Here is an 18,948-nt window from a genome sequence, read left to right as displayed (position 1 = left end):
GAACTGGTTGAGTTTGTAGTAAGGGAGAACCCATTCCCTTGATAAGCAGAGAGCCAAGGTGTCAGGCTTACCTCCTGCTACAGGCTGCATCCAAACCACAGGGCTTCTTACAGACCAGATCCAGCACAGGGCACAGGGAGGCAGCTCTAGCTCCCACCCAGTGCACACAGTGGCAACAGCTCAAGCTCATGCCCTATGCTGGTTCTCCTGATGCTGCTGTGTTTTGTGCCAGGCTGGAAGCTCTGGGTCTGGCACAAAGCAAACTGTGGCAACAACTCTGCATCTGGTATGGGGCATTGGATGGCAGTGGCAGCGGGGCCAATGGGTGAGAAGCTGGGGCCACAGTGATGGCAATGGACAAAGCAGCCAGAGGGCAACCAGAGTTGTATCAGCCTTTGCTCACCTTCCTGCTGTTGACCTCCGTCTACCCTGGGGCCCAGGTGCCCCAGGCTCTGCTCCACCCAACCATGCCCTCAACTTCCACTGATCCACTGGTAGCCTGGCAGGCTGGATACAGTAGTTTCATGTGCCAGATCTGGCCTGCAGGCCATGACATCTCCATCCAAGAATCAAAATGAAGTACAGGTCTGGAGGAAGGAAAACAGGTTTAGTCTTGAGAAGCTGATATATAACTTGAAGGAAATGCACAGTGGTAGTTACCTTGCAAATACCTAACGTAGGTTAGGTTGGAAAGTAATGTTGTTGTGATGTAAAGTTGAAGGTATTCCAAATAAAAAACGAAGACATAACTGCTAAATGTTTCAGCAAGTGTTAACTAATTGATTTCCTTTTTTAATTCTATGCAAAAACAATTTCTGTAAGGCACTGTCACATTGCAAGAGTAGTAATATGAACAGTTAAGGACAGGGTTAAGTTAAAAATAATATGCAACTCATTTGTGTTTGTGTTTGAACCAGCATACAGACAGTGCAACTGAGAATGCAAAGCGGGGACTACAAGTTAGAACTATGCAAGGATTTTGTGGTAACATGCACAGGAACACACCAATAAATATAAAACAAGGATGAGAGCTCAGATTTCTCAACTCCCAGGTAAGTGTCCTCCAGCCAGCCATCTGTCTGTCTGTCTGTCTGCCAGAGAGACTATTCTATGCAAAGCAGAATAGCTTTGAAGGCAAGAACAGGGAATACCGTTTCCAAATACTTAACCTTGAGCAGTTCCAGGTACACCCCAAATCAGACATTTAGGAGCTTATGAAGCTTCAGCTATGAAAACTTGGAGATCACTAAGACTAGCTAGCAGCTGAACGTAGGTTTTGAGTTACCTAAATTTTGGATTTGGTTGCCTACATTCTTGTGACTTACAGATTTAAAAAAAGTTGTACACTATATATTCATTACTGCTTCCCTTAGAAGTATCACGAAAGACTAAGGAGCACGTTTCAGTTCAGATGTCAATGGGCGCATCTACACGAGATGCTTTACTGTGCAGTAAGCATCACTGTCTACACGTGCAGACACTTACTGTGCAGTTAACTGATCTACTCCTCAGTTAATCTGCTACCTGTAAATGCAGATAGCAAATTAACTGCCAATTAGTTACTCCATAGTAAGGCACATGTAGATGGCCGACAAGGAGCAAATTTGCTTCTGGGCAGCAGGGGGTGGAAGATAGCTTCTGAGGGCAGGGATCAGCCTGCTGCCAGGGTGGGCTCTGATGGTGGAGCCTGGGCTGGGACAATGTCCCCCTGCCCTGGCAGCTCCCAGGGACAGTGGGCTCCTGGCCTTTTGCTCCCTGCCAGCCCCTGAGCTAGCACCCAGGGAGTGCCTGGAGTGCCCCCTGGCTGCTGCAGGGGAGCAGAGCAGGGTGCAAGCAGCTCTCTCCAGGCTGCTGCCATTGGAAGCATATCTGCTCCTAAGAGGGAACATATGTAGGCATGTTCCCCCAGAGGTTTCCCTGCACAGGATTTTTACTACATAGTAAACCTGCTTTGAATTTATTGCACATGTAGATGCACCCAATTACTCCTTTATTTTTTTTTGCTAAGACTACCTACAGTGGCATCAGTTAAAGCCAGCTGTGAGAAGGCATCTGAGATGTGGACTGTGTGTGTTATCTTCTCACTTAATGTATGCTCCTGCCCACAGAGGAGTGGGATAGCACAGAGGCAGTAGACAGAGTTCCATGACTGATTAGGAATGCAGACTAGTTCCTAGTATTGGTTCTCTTCATCACAAAATTGAGGAAAAGAGAGAGAAATTATTTAAGCACGTGGTATAACTTTGAACTGAGACCCAACAGGAATAAGGAAGCAAAGCTAAACAGAAAAAGGGTGGTATTACCACATATAAGGAAAAGTTTGAGAATAATTTGGCATTACCACATATATAAGGAAAAGTTTGAGAATAGTTTGTTCTTTATTTGCTACCATTGCAACAATTCCCCCAACACACAGGCATCACCATTTACATTATTGCTTTTATTGTGTGTCAAATGCTGACATTTTTGTTATTTTATAGTTGTCTCAGTGCAATGTGGTAAAGTTACAGCCCACAATTACAGTCTACTTGTTGCTACTTCTAATGCCATACTTTGATACAAGAAGAAACATCAATTTATATTATCCCAGTCTGATAACATTACAGAGAGGATTATACCAGACAAACCAAGTCTACAGTTTCTCATCATGCATGAACTAACAATATTTCTGAACAGTACAACTTGCTGAACTCAACCCAACTAAACAAACTTACATATAACAACATTTTAAATTTAAGTGGAGAGGCTTTGCAAGCCATATATTGGAACAGACTTGTTGAATTAACCAACACAAACATTCAGATTAGCGAAAGCTCACTCTACTAGTGAGATGAAAGGCTCAACATGCCCCTCTTTCTGGAACACTAAAGCTAAGACCCTTTCTCTGTTGTACCCTAGCAATAATGCATCGTACAATCCAGACTCCTGTATTATACAGTAGAAAATGCAAACATTTTTCTGAATAAAAGATATGTTCCCTATATTACCTAGCAACTAAGGCAGACTTAAATCTTAGTCCTTTCCCTATCAATTTAAATTTTTTCCTTTTGAATTTCTCACCTCATACCAAAAAAAGCACTTCACTTTTGTTCATGGCAAACTTCTAAATAGCGTAAGTTTAATTGGCTCATGGAGCAGTACCCTGTTTCAAACATTTTGAACAAAGGGGGAAAACTTGGTAAACATTTTCCGCTGGACGACTTCACAAAAATGTCACCCAACAGTGTCTTTCTAAATATGTTGCAAATATTTTAAAACGAAAAACAAGTTGAACAATTTGATTTTTTTTTAATAATTATTAACTATATAAAATAGCACATATTTTAAAAGCCAAGGTTTCATAAATAATGTTATAAAAATAATGACTTTAACCAAGGCTTTAATTTCTAAGAGTACTTGCAGCAAAAGTATTAACAATTTTTTTAATGCTGGGTACATTGACTCTAATGAGTTACAAAAGGGTGCAACTTCCTCAATTCCAGTTTATAACTTCCGTTATTTTAGGATTGTCATTTCAGCATATGAATGCAGTAACTCATATAAAATCCCATTGATTAGATCTGGAGAGACATTCTTGCCTCTAGCAAATGCTTACTCCCCAAACCCCATTTTTGCCTTTGTGTTACTAATTACACTAGTTAGTGATGAAATATATGGAATCCAGTACTACTGGAGAAATTTTTTTTCAAGAAACAAGACAACAAAAACCCCCCCAACAGTGATTACAACAGTACAAAACTACATACTAAATCAACAGAATATACTCAATTATTACACTTTAACACATACTTCCATATATCCAACTACATCATTTTTCTATGTTTAATGATAGTTTTTATTAGTTTATTAATTGTTAATATTCCCAGTTTATGTTCTGGATTTTAAAGAGTGAAGGGAAATCTGTGGACTTAGGTCACAGTGTATATTCTATCCCAAAATGTATATTAGTTCAAAGTTAAGGTTTCCAAAATGAAACGAAGTTACATTTGATGAGCCTTGAAAAGTCTTTCAGCAACTGTAAACAGGATGCTTTTCCTGACAGCTGGAGAAGCCTATTTGTATGGAATTTAAAATTCCATTATATTTTTCCCATATTAAATGTGTGGTCATTACGATTACACAAACAATCTTCCAGATTAAATAAACCAAATTGGATTGCTCCAGTCTGCAGAGAGATGGCTCCAGCACCTCTGTTATCATTGTTACTTGTTTTTGTCAACCAGTAACAGAGCAATATTAACAAGAGTATAGCCAATCGTCTTGCTGCCATCCAGTATGTATTATCCAGTAGCTTCCTTTCTTTTTCATTGGTGAAATCCAGAAGTCCCTTTGGTTTCATACTACTGCTAAGGAAAACCATGAGCAACAGCACAGGCAGGGAATGGCCATGCAGTATTAGGGAGAAGAACCAGTGAAGGGGCAGGTAGAATGGAAGATGCTTCATCCCCTAGCAATCAGGTTGAGGAAGGATCAGAGTACTAGAGACCCACCTCTCCATACTCACTTCATTGGGTGTAGTGAGGGGACCTTCCAATTTACAAAGCAGCCTACAGCCAAAAGAGAGACAAGATATAGGTGGCCCCCTATGCAGAGTAGGAATCGCAAAACCATCAGAGGCATTCAGCCTCTACACTTATAAGGACCATTAAAAAGGATTTCAAGCACCTGAGAGAACAGAATTAGGCTTCTTACTAGCAACTCTCCCTCCATCCTTACTATTCTGCATGTACTTTATGTAGTAAATTCAGTTGTCCTATTAACCAATATCTGGTAAATTTTCAAGCCCCGCTATACAGAGTTAGGTGCTTTCAAGTTTATGACTTAAAAGGGTAAAAAACTTATTTTTAATTACAATGGTTCAAATGTACTACTTATTTGGTGATCAGATTTTTTTTTCCAAAAGCAAGGCATTAAGTTGTCAGGTTTTTACGTGCGTGTGTGTGTGCATGTGTGTAAAACAACATTTTAAAATTACTAATCGTACAGTTATTTGCCATTATAAGAAAATTTAATACCAGTAAAACTTATTTTTGCCTACAAACCCAATCAGGGAATACTTAATTCTACTATTTTATACCTATACATAATTCTGATGACTATAACACTGCATGCACTCCTTTCTGGAAGCATGCAACATGCTGGGACAAAGCTTACATTTAAAAATCATTTTGCCAAATTGAATTATTTTTTACTGCTAGTAACCAAATAATATTCAAATTTCTTTTAGCACAAAGCTCTCCATCTCTCTGCTCCTTTTATTCAGAAATTTATTTTAGGAAGAATATATTTGAAGGGAAAAAAAATAACCAGTGATCAAGCTGGCATATTACATCTATTCCAGATAATAAAACATGAAAGTTTTGTGTTTATATATAAATGAGTGTGCATTATGGCAGCACCCACTACATGCTTTTTAATGAGATATAGTCTCAGCCCCAAAAGAAATTGGGTTTCTAAGGCTCTGATCAGCTTAGAGAAGACCAAATTAAACAGTGATTGAATTAAGCAGAAGGCACTTTATTTAGATAGCAAGCTTTAGAAAACTAATTAAGTTCATACCAAGCCCATTGTAATCAAGGGTGATGAAAACTGTTATAGGTATGAAATCCTATGGACCAGATTGTCTGGGAATGCCAAAAAAAATCTGGAGACAAGCCAAAGCTGCACCCGCTTCATGCAAAAACACTTTCTTGGTCTTAAAGTAAACATGGCTGAAGTTAAGTTCTTATTACTGTCACAAGGTATGGACGCCAGCTGCAAAAGTTCTGTACGAAATAACAAATGAATTCTATTAGAAGGGTAAAGTAATTCTCCTAGAGCTCACTTCCCACTCAGAGAATATTCTGTTGGTTGATAACATGAAGAACAAGTTTATAGCAAATATGAATTGAAATGGATGAGCTATGGTTTCTTAGACTAAATAGAAAGAAATGGATTTATACCTGAAAACTTCTACAGCAGAATGTTATGCAAAGAACTATTAGAAGGCCTCTAAGATTAAGGCTCTGGCCTTTCACTACTTGATTCTCTCTCAAAATGGATTTCTTTCCATGTAGAGATTTGTAGGTAGAGTCTCTGGATGGAATATCATTTCAATTGAAAATAATCTTGGAAGTGTTTTGTTCTTACGTGTAAATAAGAACAAAATCTCTTCATGGACCTCTTTACTGCAGAATTTTAATATTCTTATGGACCATGAGCTACAGGTAGAAAAAACAAGGTGATAAGAACACACAAAATCTATAATCAATGTAATTTCAACTCTGAAAAGCAACATGAAATCACTTCAGAGATTAATGAAACACCAAAAGGTAGACACAGGACCCATTACTAGACAACATGATGCAGCATAAATCTTGTTTCTGCACCAAGAGGTATAAGAAAATTGTGAGGGCACATGATCCAGGGGATCCTTTAGGGTTTTGTGTTTTTTTTAAAGAACAGAAAAGCAGCTTTTCTTTGGAGAATAGCATATAAAAAGCTGTAAACAAAAGCTGATTGTCCAAGCTTTCTTAATTGCAGTTTTGATATTTGTTGAAAATATATGTATAAAAAGTTCCATCATTTAACTAAGTTTTTGGTGCAACACATGAGAATTCCATCCAAATGCATAATTCCATTTTCTGTGCAGAACCTGGTGGACTGCAGGTAAAACTATTGTTCCCTTCTATTTTGTAAAGTTAATACTATATCATAGTCCAGAAGAAGTGCTTTAACCCTTTCATGGAATTTCTCTCTATAATGGTTGAAGTGCATAATACTTTCTGGCTCTTCTTCAAACCAAAATTTGTCAAACTCATAAACCAAGTAACCTGTAAAGGAAACAAAACAGTTCTACAATAACAGAATTCCATTTTTTTCTACATTAAGATAATAGAGCTGATGCACAGGATGATTAAAAAGATGCTGCAGAACAATATGCATGGTAGGAAGTTGGAAATTAATTATTTTATTCAACAGTAACTTTTTAACAGTTTTAATTTAAAAAGCACATCCTAGAACAGGGGTATCAAACATATGGCCTGTGGGCTGGATCTGGCCCATGTAACCACATGATCCAGCCTGTAGATCACTGGACTGACCCCATGTGCTGGTACTGGCACCATACATGCAGCACAGAGCATCAGTCTAGGGCACACTCTGCCTGACCAGCCCTGCATGCTGGTTCCAGTCTGCATCAAGCTGGACTGTGCCAGAGCCAACATGTGGGGCCAGTCTGGCAGAGTGCTGCATGTAGCTGCATGCTGCACATGCCAGGCCTAGATCTCACTGTGCACACAACATGCAAGGCCAGCATGGGATGTGTGCTACCTGCAGCACGCGGCACTCCAGACCCCCTGTTTTCTATGCAGCACTGGGTCCAGCCAGCACCCCATGCTAGGATTGTGCACAGCAGGCACAAAAACAAATATCTAGTTCCATTTTTTGATTTGTAGGAGTTACAAGGGCGAGATATCATCTTGTAAATTATGCATGAACATAAATCCTATCCCTAAAAATGTGTGGTATGGAACAGTTAGATACTCACAATAAAACTGGTGGAAGTGTTCTATATTTGGCAATCCAGGGACTGCATTGTAGAAATGAGACTTTAAAGCACCACTCTTCAGTAAGCTATAAGCCATTTCTGTCAGATTGATTCCAACTATTGCATAGGAATACCTGCAACACACATCCATTTTCTGTTAAGCACTAAAGAAAATCCATTCTCTCTTTCATGAAACAATCTGAATTTTTTTTTCCAGATCTGGTTTTCTTTAATACAAATTATCATCTGTTATGTTCTATTCTATATTTTTTATTCTGTAAGTTGTCATGTGTATGGTGCATTTGTCTCAAATGTTCTGTCTTTTAAGGCCAAGGAAAACTTATTTTAAAACATAGATAGATGGAACAGGAAATTTTCATCAACAGTAGTGGGGTGTTTTCATACAGGCATTTGCACACGTAGAGACAACAGGTTAATCAACATATACAAGCTGACCTGTTTACTGGACTCAGAGTCATCAGGTACAAAATGTGAATTCTAAATAGTGAAAACTAGATTTGCATAACAAGTCCAGGCCTGTGCCTGTTATTAACGGGATATTTTTCCTTTAGAAAGTCCATGATCAGAACATGAATAAATTTCACCGTTAACAAAAACCAGTGCTTTACAAAACAGTATTTAGAGTGGTAATAGAAATTTGTGCATTTGATTAATAAACATGACTTTTGCAATTTCTTAGGATGACAGCCCACAGCCTAGATGCAGAGGCCAACACTCCCAGCAAGCTAAGAGATAAAGCCTTCCTATTCTTACTGTGTGGCTGATAAACAAATGTACTGAGCTTTGGATAGATGTAAGAGGTATGTATGAATACTGTCTTTGACTTGTCCTTAAATATTTGTACAGCGGCCAGAACAATTGATGAACACCTGATTTGCAGTTACTACAGTAGGCAGTAATACGTTTATTTATAAGAAAATGTAAATAACTTCGTTATGAAATGGATTAAGTTGAGAGCAATAAGCATAGTTTTCTTCTGAGTGTAATCTAAAACAATTACAGTGCTGTTACGGACATAAAAATGTTTTGCTTGAATGAAATTTTAACTAAAGCCTAGTTTGCAAAGAGCCATATCGGGACAAAAATATGACTAGCCACAAGTGGTTTCCAAATCAGAATCACTTTCAATCCTTTAATCTTGTTTACCAGATTTTACTTTAAAAAAAATATTTTTTTCATTTCAAAAGATACTTCAGTACAGATGTCAATTAAGATCTCACACAAGTCTCTGTTTTCCCTTTAAAAATCAGTCAGGAAGCAGTGTATTTTTAATCTTGTACAAATGGCTTACCCCAATTTGGGATGATTTGAATGGGAAAGGATCTGACGAGCTTCACTGGCATGATGTTTACTAAAATACCTGTAAACAAATAACTGGATGTAAGAATTAATTTAAACAGGTTGTTCATATACGAAATACTAACACGCTCAGTACCAGAAAGTGTTTCTAACTCCATTCTATAACACCATAGTTGTTGTGTATTGGATAAATAATGCAAAACAAAACCAGTGAAGAAAAACAGAGGAAATGGTATCTAGCAAGGGACAGCATAATGAAACAGATCAGTAAGAATAAGAGCCTCTCAAAATTAAGGATTCCTCCATTTAATTAGGTTGTATTAATCAATTTTCCTATGCTGTAGGCGCTTAACTGAGCTGTACCATTATTTAAGAGCTTTTGACAAATTACTTTCTCTGCTATAAACACAAAAAATCTATCATCCATAGCTTTCTTTAAGATTCTGTTCTTGGCTCCTTTCCGTTCCTCCCTTCAATTCTTAAAATTCTGTAATGGGAGTGATTATCTATTTAAATAGTTGCTGTGTTAGTCCAGGGGTTGTCAACCAGGGGTACACATACCCCGGGGGTACCTGAGAAGGCCCTAGGGGGCACGCACAGGCAGGCAGGGACAGATCACTTCCATGTACCATCCCATGCTGCTGCGCAAGTGCCGCCCACCCAGCTAGACGTAGGGGAAGCTCGCCTGTGGTAGCTGCTGCCGCTCCATGTCTGGCTGTGTGCCACCCCGCATCCCCTGCTCTGCATCTGGCCTCCAGGGGTGGGGGTGGGGGTACAATGATCCAAAATGGCTGAAAACCCCCGTATTAATCTATCAAGTGCCTTGCTCTGCCTACCTTCACTTGCTTGTTTAGAGAAGCAGGGCAGGCAGGTACTTGTAGAGACTGAGGCTTATACTGTAGGCCTGCTCTATGGCATTTTTACACATGCTTCAAACACATTCTGATCAGAACATATCAGAGCAAACTGAACTGAGTCCACTGGAGCATTCTAATCGGAACGCGCCAGCATGCTACAGTCTCATTTATTCAGCATCCCCACATTTCAAAATGGCAACGGGGCACTTTAACTAAAACTTGTTGAACAAGAGTGCCGCTCCAATTAAAATGCCCCCCTCCCCTCCCGCATGTAAACCGATGCCCTATAAAGATCCATTCACAGTGTCTGACAAAGTAGGCCATAGCTTACAAGAGCTTCTCTCTCTGAATGTATTAGGTTCCCAACCACTGTTATAGACTGTGGCTTGTGGGCCAGATCAAACCTGCAGAGGTCCAATCTGGCTCAGGGGGATCAGTGTGATGGAGCTGTGCCATGCGGCTCATACCTCCGATCTGATTTTATCCTTGCTGCAGAGTGGTCAGGTCACTGGCAATTGAATGCTTAGGGCAGTGGGTAGGTGGCCTTTACAGCCCACAGCTACACCTGGGTTGCAAGCTCCAGCATGCAGTGGCAACAGTTTGCAAACCCTGGCCTTCTAAATCAAATAAAGTATTTATACTAATTCTAAGCTAGAAAGTGTGTTCCATCACTAGTTTCCCTTATATAGGAAGGAAAGCTTTTCATTATAAATCAGCAATAGAGCAGAGCAGTCAACATTTATTTCCCGTTATTCAGTATTATCAGAAATAGAAATGAAAATTCATGAAAGTTTAGGACTACAGAAGCAAAATATTTACTTTTACTTACACAAGGTTGACTAATCCCAGCATGCCCATTCCTCTAAAGTCTGTTTTGGGATCATCACCTTGAAAACCAATGTTACACCACTGCTTGGTGATTCTAGCCTTCAGATTTTCATGAGGCATCAGCAAATTCCAGAGCTGCACAAACATGCTTCCATGTTACATATGGTGACCATTTTTTTTAAAGTCACATAATTCATAATTCTGATTACCGCACATTCAAACAAATACAAAGACACAAAGTTCCTGAGTTGTTGTATTTTTCCAAGTATGGCCATGCTGTTAAAATAGTTTTATCATAAAAGCATGAAAACACAGTTCATTTGGACATTTTAAAAACTGAATACTGGGGGGAGAAGGGACTAATCAAAGGCTTGTTTCACTTTGGGGGGAAAAAAGCCTAATTTGTGGATTGTATGTTCAAATATTATTTGTAAACTGTGAAACAAATATAAATTCACAACACACATTAACTAGGATCCCAGGACTTATCTGACAAGAACACCCGTTCCAGTCATGAGAAGTGATGGGCTAATTAGCACATGGACCTTTACTAGGGATATCTAGAATATACACACATACTGAGCAGTCCTGAGCTGTGAGATCATGATGGAGGGCAGAGCCACACTCATAATGCATGCCAGGCTGAGAGGGGGCACGATAGAGGGTTTCTGGGTGAACTGTATGCAATGTTGTGGCTAACCATAGCTTGAATGCTGCTAACTCTGGCAGGATGCAGCCCAGTGAACCATCTGGCACACCATGAGTCTTTTGGCCATGGACTTATACCATGCATAACTTATACTAGATATAATGAGGCGCCAAAGTGCTGCTCAAAACTGTGTTGATGAAAACACACGTGCTAAAACTTAGTGATTTCAAAAAAAGGTAACTTGTATCAATTTGAGATGAACTAAGTTTATGGGTACTATATGCATATTGTTTAATGTCAAGGTTATCGTTTTCAAAATCTGCACCTCACTTACTGTCTGACCCAGCTCTTCCCGAGGGAAGGAGGAAGGGCTGCCAGGGGAAAAAGTTGAGGAGGGAAGCAGAGAGCAAAGGGCTACCTCATACCCCATATTTATTTTCCCTGCTGCAGCAGTGGGAGGGGGACAAATTCAAGGCACACCTCTAGTAGTTAGATTGTATACATGGAAAATTATAACAAATTTATAAATTTTCCATACACAGCATCTAATAATTAGATTACATAGTCTCCTATTTGATTAAATGTGGTATCTACGTACTTTGCATTTTGCTTTATATCTTGTTTAACTTTAGTGAGTCACTTCTGTAACAACTTGAAAGTTTATTAGTGTAAGTGTGTTTAAAGCAAACATATTTTAAAGTGACTAGTTTTTTAAAAGGATAACATGTTATTGGAGACTTGTTAGAGAATGTCAGTTTTTATTCTAATTTTAGAAATCAGTTTTTTCCCCTCAAAGTTTATACAAGCAGTCAAGCAGCCTGCTAGTAACAAATTTAATGAAAAACAACCATATGGACAACTGACATCATTCAATTATCCTTGTGACAGTTTAGCACTTAGAATGCCAAATGACATTTTTACCTTGATTAGTTCCTCTTCATGTTCTTCATTATCTGAATCATATGGAACTTTCCTTAGATTTTCTACATCCAAATAAAGTTGCTTATAACCAGATATCTGCAGCAAACATACCTGCAAGTCTGTCTTAAAACTGAAACAAAAAAGAAAGCCACACGATCTTAAGGGAGATAGATAATAGTTGACCACAAAATTACATCAACGCTCAAGTCACGAGAAAAAGTTATTTGGGCTGTATTATGCTAGCTAGTGTATAATGAATATCTGGAAAGCAAGATACACAGTAAGTCTCATTTCCTAGCATACCATACGCTCTTTGAACTACAGCAGACTGCTTTGGAATGAATGCTTTTGGCCTGATCCTGTTTCCATTGAAGTTAATGGAAAAGCTCCCCTTGACTTCAGTGTTGAAGGATCAGGCCGTATTTGTACAGGCACATGGAAATAAAACCCATAGCTATGAGCTGAACTGCACTTATTTTTCTGTATCTGGCCACAGTGCCCCGCGCCCACCACCACCACCACGACCCCTACCCCCAAAGCACTCACAGAATTTACTGGGACAACCCCATTTTCTGTAAATTTCACCTATCTGAAATTAAAAAATAAAGTCATCTATCAGACAGATGATTTGTGCTAACCTGCACTGTAGGTTTTAGGTAGTATCTCAACCTGTACAGTTGGACATGAGGACATTTTTATTACTGGAGAAAGGGACAAGACCATGTTTGCCAGCAATGAACCCAACATTTACTTCAAAATCTCAAAGGTCCCAAACAATTTTAAAAAATCCAGTTTTAAAGCTTCTTCACTTTCTTTTTTGTGCCATTTTAAATTAATTATATTTTTGCCCCACTAAATTCCAAATAGCTAACAATAAAAGATGCATGACCCCTGACACAACAACGTCTTTATAAACTCATTCTGATAATTTTTCTATCATACCACACTACTGTGTACTTTCCACATATATATCTTACACAGTTTGCAGCCCACTTGTATTCTCCCAGAATGATATCACGTTAGGCAACTGATTTTATTTCTCTCATTCCATAGACATATAATGGGCTAAAAAAGGTGCATTTGGTTAAACGGATATAACATACTCTTTATTCTTCTGTTCAATAATCTTCTTTTCTTTCATTATATCAGTGACACACTTTTCCACTTCATCTTCACCCACATATACTGCATTTCTTAACACCTATAGAGTTAAAATGTCAAAGAATTTGTATACAGAAATGTAAGCATCTATGCTGTTATAATTACTAGTCTATATTTACACTGATTTTGCATCCATTAAAAAATGAAAAGACTTGCCAAGACTTTAGTCCAAAATGCATTTACCTTAAATAAGCTTATTTTGCTTGTATTAAAAAAAAGGATAGCTTCATTCTTCCATTTTTCAGCCAAGTGAACAAACAAAGTTGTTAGAAAAATACACAGCTTCTAATTTTTTCAGATCTCACATTAACTAATAGAGGGCCTGATATTTTGGATGAGAATCCCCTAAAGAGAACAGCAGCTGTTGACAAATTTTCTGTTGGCAATTCACACGGCCAAGTAAAACCTCATTCTGCCTAATTGTTCCCACTGAGATCAATGGAAATGTAAAGCAAATCAATAACAGCAATATTTATCTTCTAATTCAATACTGAACGAATACCTTACCAACAAAAGAAAGAAAGCGAGGTCCAATGCTTGGATGATGGGGCTTGACCATATATTCTTAATACCACACTGCCCAAAATCTAGATTAATGTATCTTGACTGGCAAATTCCGATATTGGGTATTTACGTTCAGCCCATCTGAAGTCACCCTGTAGTATATTATTTTCACTTCCTGTCCCACTATGCCTTCATACCAGTTACCACACTGTATTCCCAAAGTAGACATAATCAGTTGTTCAAGATATGATTCTTGTATTTTACTGGTTATTTTGAAGAGACACCAGAATTAAGATAATTATTTAAATATTTTAAACAAATTGTAAGGCCTCTTGTTAGCTACACCCATAATATGCTCCACCATAACACAAAACAATCTGTTTATACCAATCACATTCTCTTTCAACACTGTATTGCTGTGATCGGCCAAAAAAGGAAGAGCAGTCAGCTATCTTCATACCTAAAAAAAAAAAAAAATATGAAATTGTGCTTAAAGTATACATGTTTCATAGATTTCATAGATTTCTAGGGTCGGCAGATCATCAAGTCCAACCCCCTGCTCTAGGTAGGAAAAAGCAGGTGAACCCCAGCTAGGTGTTAGATAGTCTAAAACTGGGATTGTTTTCCTTTAACAAGTAGAAGGCCAGAAAAAATAGAATGTTTGCCTTATGCCATTGAACAGCTAAGTATGTATTAAAATTACACTTGCTTTAATCATATTGTAATACCTAATGGCTTAAAAGTCATGTCTGTATGATTTATGGATCAGATTGTCTGCAAAACTAGCAGAAGACTTCTGTCTGCCAGTCACATATCTTAGTTCATCCTACCAAATGCCAGTCACATGTCTTAGTCCATCCTATCCAACAGCTTTAATTTTTTGGTGAGGTAATCACTGTTGCCTTGGCATGAAGGAAAATCAGTGCAGTTCTACCTAGATACTCAGTTAAAGAGGAAATGTAGGTAGTACTGAATACACTATATTTTATTCTATATATAACCTTAATAGAAAAACAATGCAATGTTATTACAGACTCCTGGCAAGAACACATACAAACATTCTGGCAAGAACACACATACTGTATTTCCTCACATACCCCATTCACCTCTTTCCCAAAAAGCAGCTGCTGGCAACTGAGAGAGGGACATTTCCACCACTGACTGCACAGCAATCCCCAGACAGACTAATGAGCAGGCAGGACTCTCTAGTGACTGCTGCTTAGTTGCTCACTAGAAGGAAAGACCATTTTTTCTTTATTCTGCCCCTCAAAAATAAGCTGTGCATTTTATTCCACAACGTACTGTATGCAAGAAGCTACAGTCCGTAAGAGACATTAAACACTATCTAATTCTAAAAACTATTTAAGGTAGATTCATCAGAAAACTATTGCTAATCTTACTAGTCCTTGCAAGAGAGACTGCTTTTAGAGATGCTCATCTGGAACCACACTAGCTCACATGTCCCAGGATAAATTCTTTCAGCTAGAAGCAGAGAAGAGGATTATAATGATAATGACTACACCCTTAAGAATCACTTCCCAGAACAATATCCCAGTATTTTGGAAGATTTCCAGGCCACAGAAACCCTGGTTCTCTAAAGCAGTGCTTGAAGCCAAATAGCTTGTATTGCTTTGATGGAAAAAGAGATTGCATCCAGGAACAGAATCTTGGCACACTGACTTCTCTGACCTGGCTGCTAGAGTGGGTAATGTTTCCAAGATGGAGGGCAGAAATTTTGAAAAGATTTAATCTAACTTTTTAGAAGCCTTTGAAGCCTAGAGTCAGAGGGAGATGTTGGTGCACAGTGCAGGAGTAGCAGCTGAAGGTTTGCTGCTGCTGCAGAAGCAGCTACCTCCTTTTTTTTTGGCACCACATATATCAAGCAACTGTTTAAACATTAGTTTTTTGCAGAGGAGGGGAAAGAGGTAAGACAGTAAACTGTCTCCGACATTCCTTCCTGAGCCACTCCTCAGCACCTTGTTTCTCCCAGCTACAACTGCTACTCTGCCCGCCTCGCTGCTGCAGCTTGAGCCACTGCTTGGAGAATGCAGGCTGTAAGGAGGGAAGACACAGGAGGCTGAGGATCCCCCCTGCTGCATTCCAATACCTGGGTCTTGTGCCCTGCTCACCCACCTATTGCTATGCTCCTATAATCTCTAGCAGATGGAAACCAAAACGCCACTTACTCTTCTCTCCCACTTCCCCAAACATTTTTCTTTATCTTTCTACCTCTTGTCTTCTTTGTTTTCCCCTTTACTTTGAAAATCAATATATAAACAAACATGTAAGAGAAAATATTTCTTAAGGGCACCTGCATCTTGAACAACAAATTTAGTGCTGGGGCGTGTTATCACTGTCACATCCTACCTTGTTCTTTGATAATTCCAAGGAGTGCTCTGCAATGCAAGAAAAAATAGTTACGAATCAGTTAACATGACCATACATTGAAATAAGAAGTGAAAAAATTTGCCATTTTTAAGTCACAGATAAGGCATTTGTAACTACTACATCCAACTCCCATTTCTTAGGCCCCTGCTACATGTTACATATAGTATACAATTCACTGGTAAATCACACAATAAGTTTTGACCAGCCACAAGCACAAAGTAGTTACCACACAAGTTACCAGTGTATCACATAAGTGTAGACTGGCCACATGTGCAAAGTGATTATCACACAATAAAAGTAACTCTCCTGCTACAAAAAAAGCCAGCCAGAAAGCGAGGGCTTGGAAATGCATAACAACTCCAGAGATGGTTTCTGTCCCATTTTCATTTGAGTGTGTACCTCGGCCCTTCGCTGTGCTGACATAGTCAGGACAGACCTTGGAGCCCTCAAATGAAAGCAGGACACAAACCAACTGTAAAGTTAGAGCTTAAAAACATGTAACAACTCTTAGAGCTGGTTTCTATCCCAGCGAATTCAAAATCTTGTGGATTTTTCAAACTCTTTGCCTAACCCTGTTGGCACGGTGAAGGGCCCAGCTCCAGCTCCAGTGGAAGAGGAACAGAAACCCGCTCTGGAGTTGTCAGGCATTTCTAAGCCCTCACGCTGTAGCCATCTGGCTCTTTTTATAACAGCAGAGTCCTTTTTTCCTTGGGCAAAAGTTACTTTGCACCTGGGGGCTGGTCAACCCTTATTGCACACTTTGCCAGCCAAACAGCACTGTATATGTAGCGTGTGGCAGGGGCCTGTGAGGGGCTTTTGGGGCTGCAAACCCTCCCTTTGCCTTACGATGATGACATTGTCCCTCCCTGTTAACAGAAAACTGGGGTGAGTTTAGAAAATAAATCAAAATTGATTTGAATACCCCCTACCCCCACCCAACAGCTTGGTGCTTGCTCACATCTCCCGCCACCTGTCCCCACCCGGCATTACCAATCCCGCGTGTCCTCCGTGCCCCGGCCCTGGCGCCGCCACAGACGCGCTGCAGTTCACATCTCCCTGTGAGTAGCCGCAGCACCCACTTCAGCCAGCCACGCAGGAAGCGGCTGTACACGCAGGCCCACAGGCTGGCCAGCATCATCTGCACACACAGAGCACGGCCCATTAGCACCTCATACCACCGCACATACCCCCCATCCCCCCAACTCCCACCCCCCATCGGGAGGAGCCCCGCGGTTGCCATGGCGGCCGCAGCAGCAGCAGGGCGGGGCAGGAGGTGACATTCGCACAGCCCTGCGAGAGAAGGGGCGGGGCGCGGCCGCCCGTCACGTGACGACCTGGGCTCCACGTGAGGGACCTGGAGAGAGCGGGGGCACCGGAGGCTCCGCCCCGCCGGAGGGAGCCGTGGGTGCCGAAGGGAGAGGTCGGGGAGGGGGCGCTGCTCACATCGTCCCAATAAATGAGCGTCGCTAGCGCTACCGCCACCACCCTCCGCCTCCAGCGCCCCGACCGGAAGCCGCACTCGGGGCTGCCCCGGAAGTGATCGGCGAGAGGGTTCAAGTCAACCGCCGGGGTTTGGTACGGGTCACGTGGCCCGCTCCCTTGCCTCCTTACGGGCAACGACGCGTCTCCTTGGTGACGGCGCAAGGCCCCGCCCCCCTGGCGCGAGCCCGCCTCACCCTGTGGCCGCGCGCCCCCTGCAGACCGTGGCCGGGGCTGCGCTGCCAGTGCAGGCGGCGGAAGAGCCTCAGCAACTGGGCCAGGGCTGCTGCTGGGCGCGGGGGCGGGATTTGTTACGTCACCCCTCCCCACATTCCTGACTGTAGCCATTCCCTGTTGCCCCCCCCTGCTGTGACGTAATCGGAGTTAGCCTCAGGTCAAGTAGAAAGCAGGGACGAGTTGCGTCTTGGAGATAACGATAGGCAGAGCCGGCCTGTCTGGCTGAAGCAAGTACCGGAGTCCAAAAGCTGTCTGGGTGAGGCAGGGGCGGGTCTAGCCCTCCACAAATAGGCCCGGCCCATGCACCCAGCTCTGCAGGGGGTTAGTAGTCCCAGGTGCATTCTCCCAGGGTACGTATTCATTAATGTGCTTTAGGTAACGTGCATTAAATTTAGTACTTCCATTGTGAGGTACTGTATTAGAAAAAGGCACGTTCACCTACTGTAATGCACCTTGGGTAAAGAGTACAGCTTTTTGATACTTCAGTGTGCATTAAAGCACACATGTAGATGTGCCCCCAGTGCTCTGCATCCTCTTGCTATTGACCCTGACCCTATGAGCCACTAGGGACTTCAGCAGGCTGCTCCTTCATGGAGCCATCACCAGCAACATGCACCATACATGCTCCTGGCCAGTGGTCTCCAACCTTTTTAAGCAGATCACCTTTGGCATTTAAAAGCAACCCAAGATCTACCATGCACCACCACCATCCCCCATCCAACAGGTAAGTCTGTGGGGAGGGAAGGGTGGGGATGCTGATCAAGGCAGAGGGACAAAAATTATTTGGGGGCACACCTCCCCAGCAGGTAAGTGCCACCCAGCTGGGGCCCCCCTCAACTTACCCGTGCTCCTGCCTTGGTGGCACTGTTCCTCACTGGAGGGGCCTTGATCTAGCCCCCTCCCCTCCCCTCCTCTCCCCTTCCCTTCCCGACCTGCTGGGCTGGGGCATGCATGTGCGTGCACACGGGCATTCAGCCCCTGACCCCAGCCTCAGGTTGACTCCAAGAGGCTCTGAGATCTACAGCAAGAGGCTCCAAGATCTACCAGTGGATTGAGATCTACTGGTTTGTGACCCC

General features: G+C 41.3%; 1 protein-coding gene across 2 annotated transcripts; it reads right to left on the bottom strand.

The window, feature by feature from the left end:
• Window positions 1-2,525: 2,525 nt before the first annotated feature.
• Window positions 2,526-17,863, bottom strand: ELMOD2 (ELMO domain containing 2). 2 transcript variants are annotated; one of them, XM_019522120.1, is made up of 9 exons: window positions 17,600-17,863; window positions 17,147-17,294; window positions 16,136-16,164; window positions 13,207-13,304; window positions 12,104-12,233; window positions 10,535-10,668; window positions 8,841-8,909; window positions 7,529-7,662; window positions 2,526-5,765 (listed from the first exon to the last, which is right to left on the bottom strand). In XM_019522120.1, coding segments are annotated over exons 2-9 (744 nt in total). In that variant the 5' UTR covers window positions 17,600-17,863; the 3' UTR covers window positions 2,526-5,763. The 2 variants fall into 2 exon arrangements, with proteins under 2 accessions (XP_019377665.1, XP_019377664.1); XM_019522119.1 differs by having other exon boundaries at window positions 2,526-6,812; window positions 17,600-17,698.
• Between the last annotated feature and the right edge of the window lie 1,085 nt (window positions 17,864-18,948).

This window comes from Gavialis gangeticus, unplaced genomic scaffold (assembly GCF_001723915.1).
Source record: "Gavialis gangeticus isolate Ggan-Ray unplaced genomic scaffold, GavGan_comp1, whole genome shotgun sequence".
In the NCBI taxonomy this organism is placed as follows: Eukaryota; Metazoa; Chordata; order Crocodylia; family Gavialidae; genus Gavialis; species Gavialis gangeticus.
This window is presented reverse-complemented; position numbering and strand designations above follow the sequence as displayed.

Coding starts and splice junctions, on each gene's coding strand:
- ELMOD2 (XM_019522119.1), bottom strand. CDS start 17,294: ATGATGCTGGCCAGCCTGTGGGCCTGCGTGTACAGCCGCTTCCTGCGT. Junction 16,165..17,146: donor ACGGAGGACACGCGGGATTG/GTAATGCCGGGT, acceptor CTTGCATTGCAG/AGCACTCCTTGGAATTATCA. Junction 13,305..16,135: donor TGGAATTATCAAAGAACAAG/GTAGGATGTGAC, acceptor TTAACTCTATAG/GTGTTAAGAAATGCAGTATA.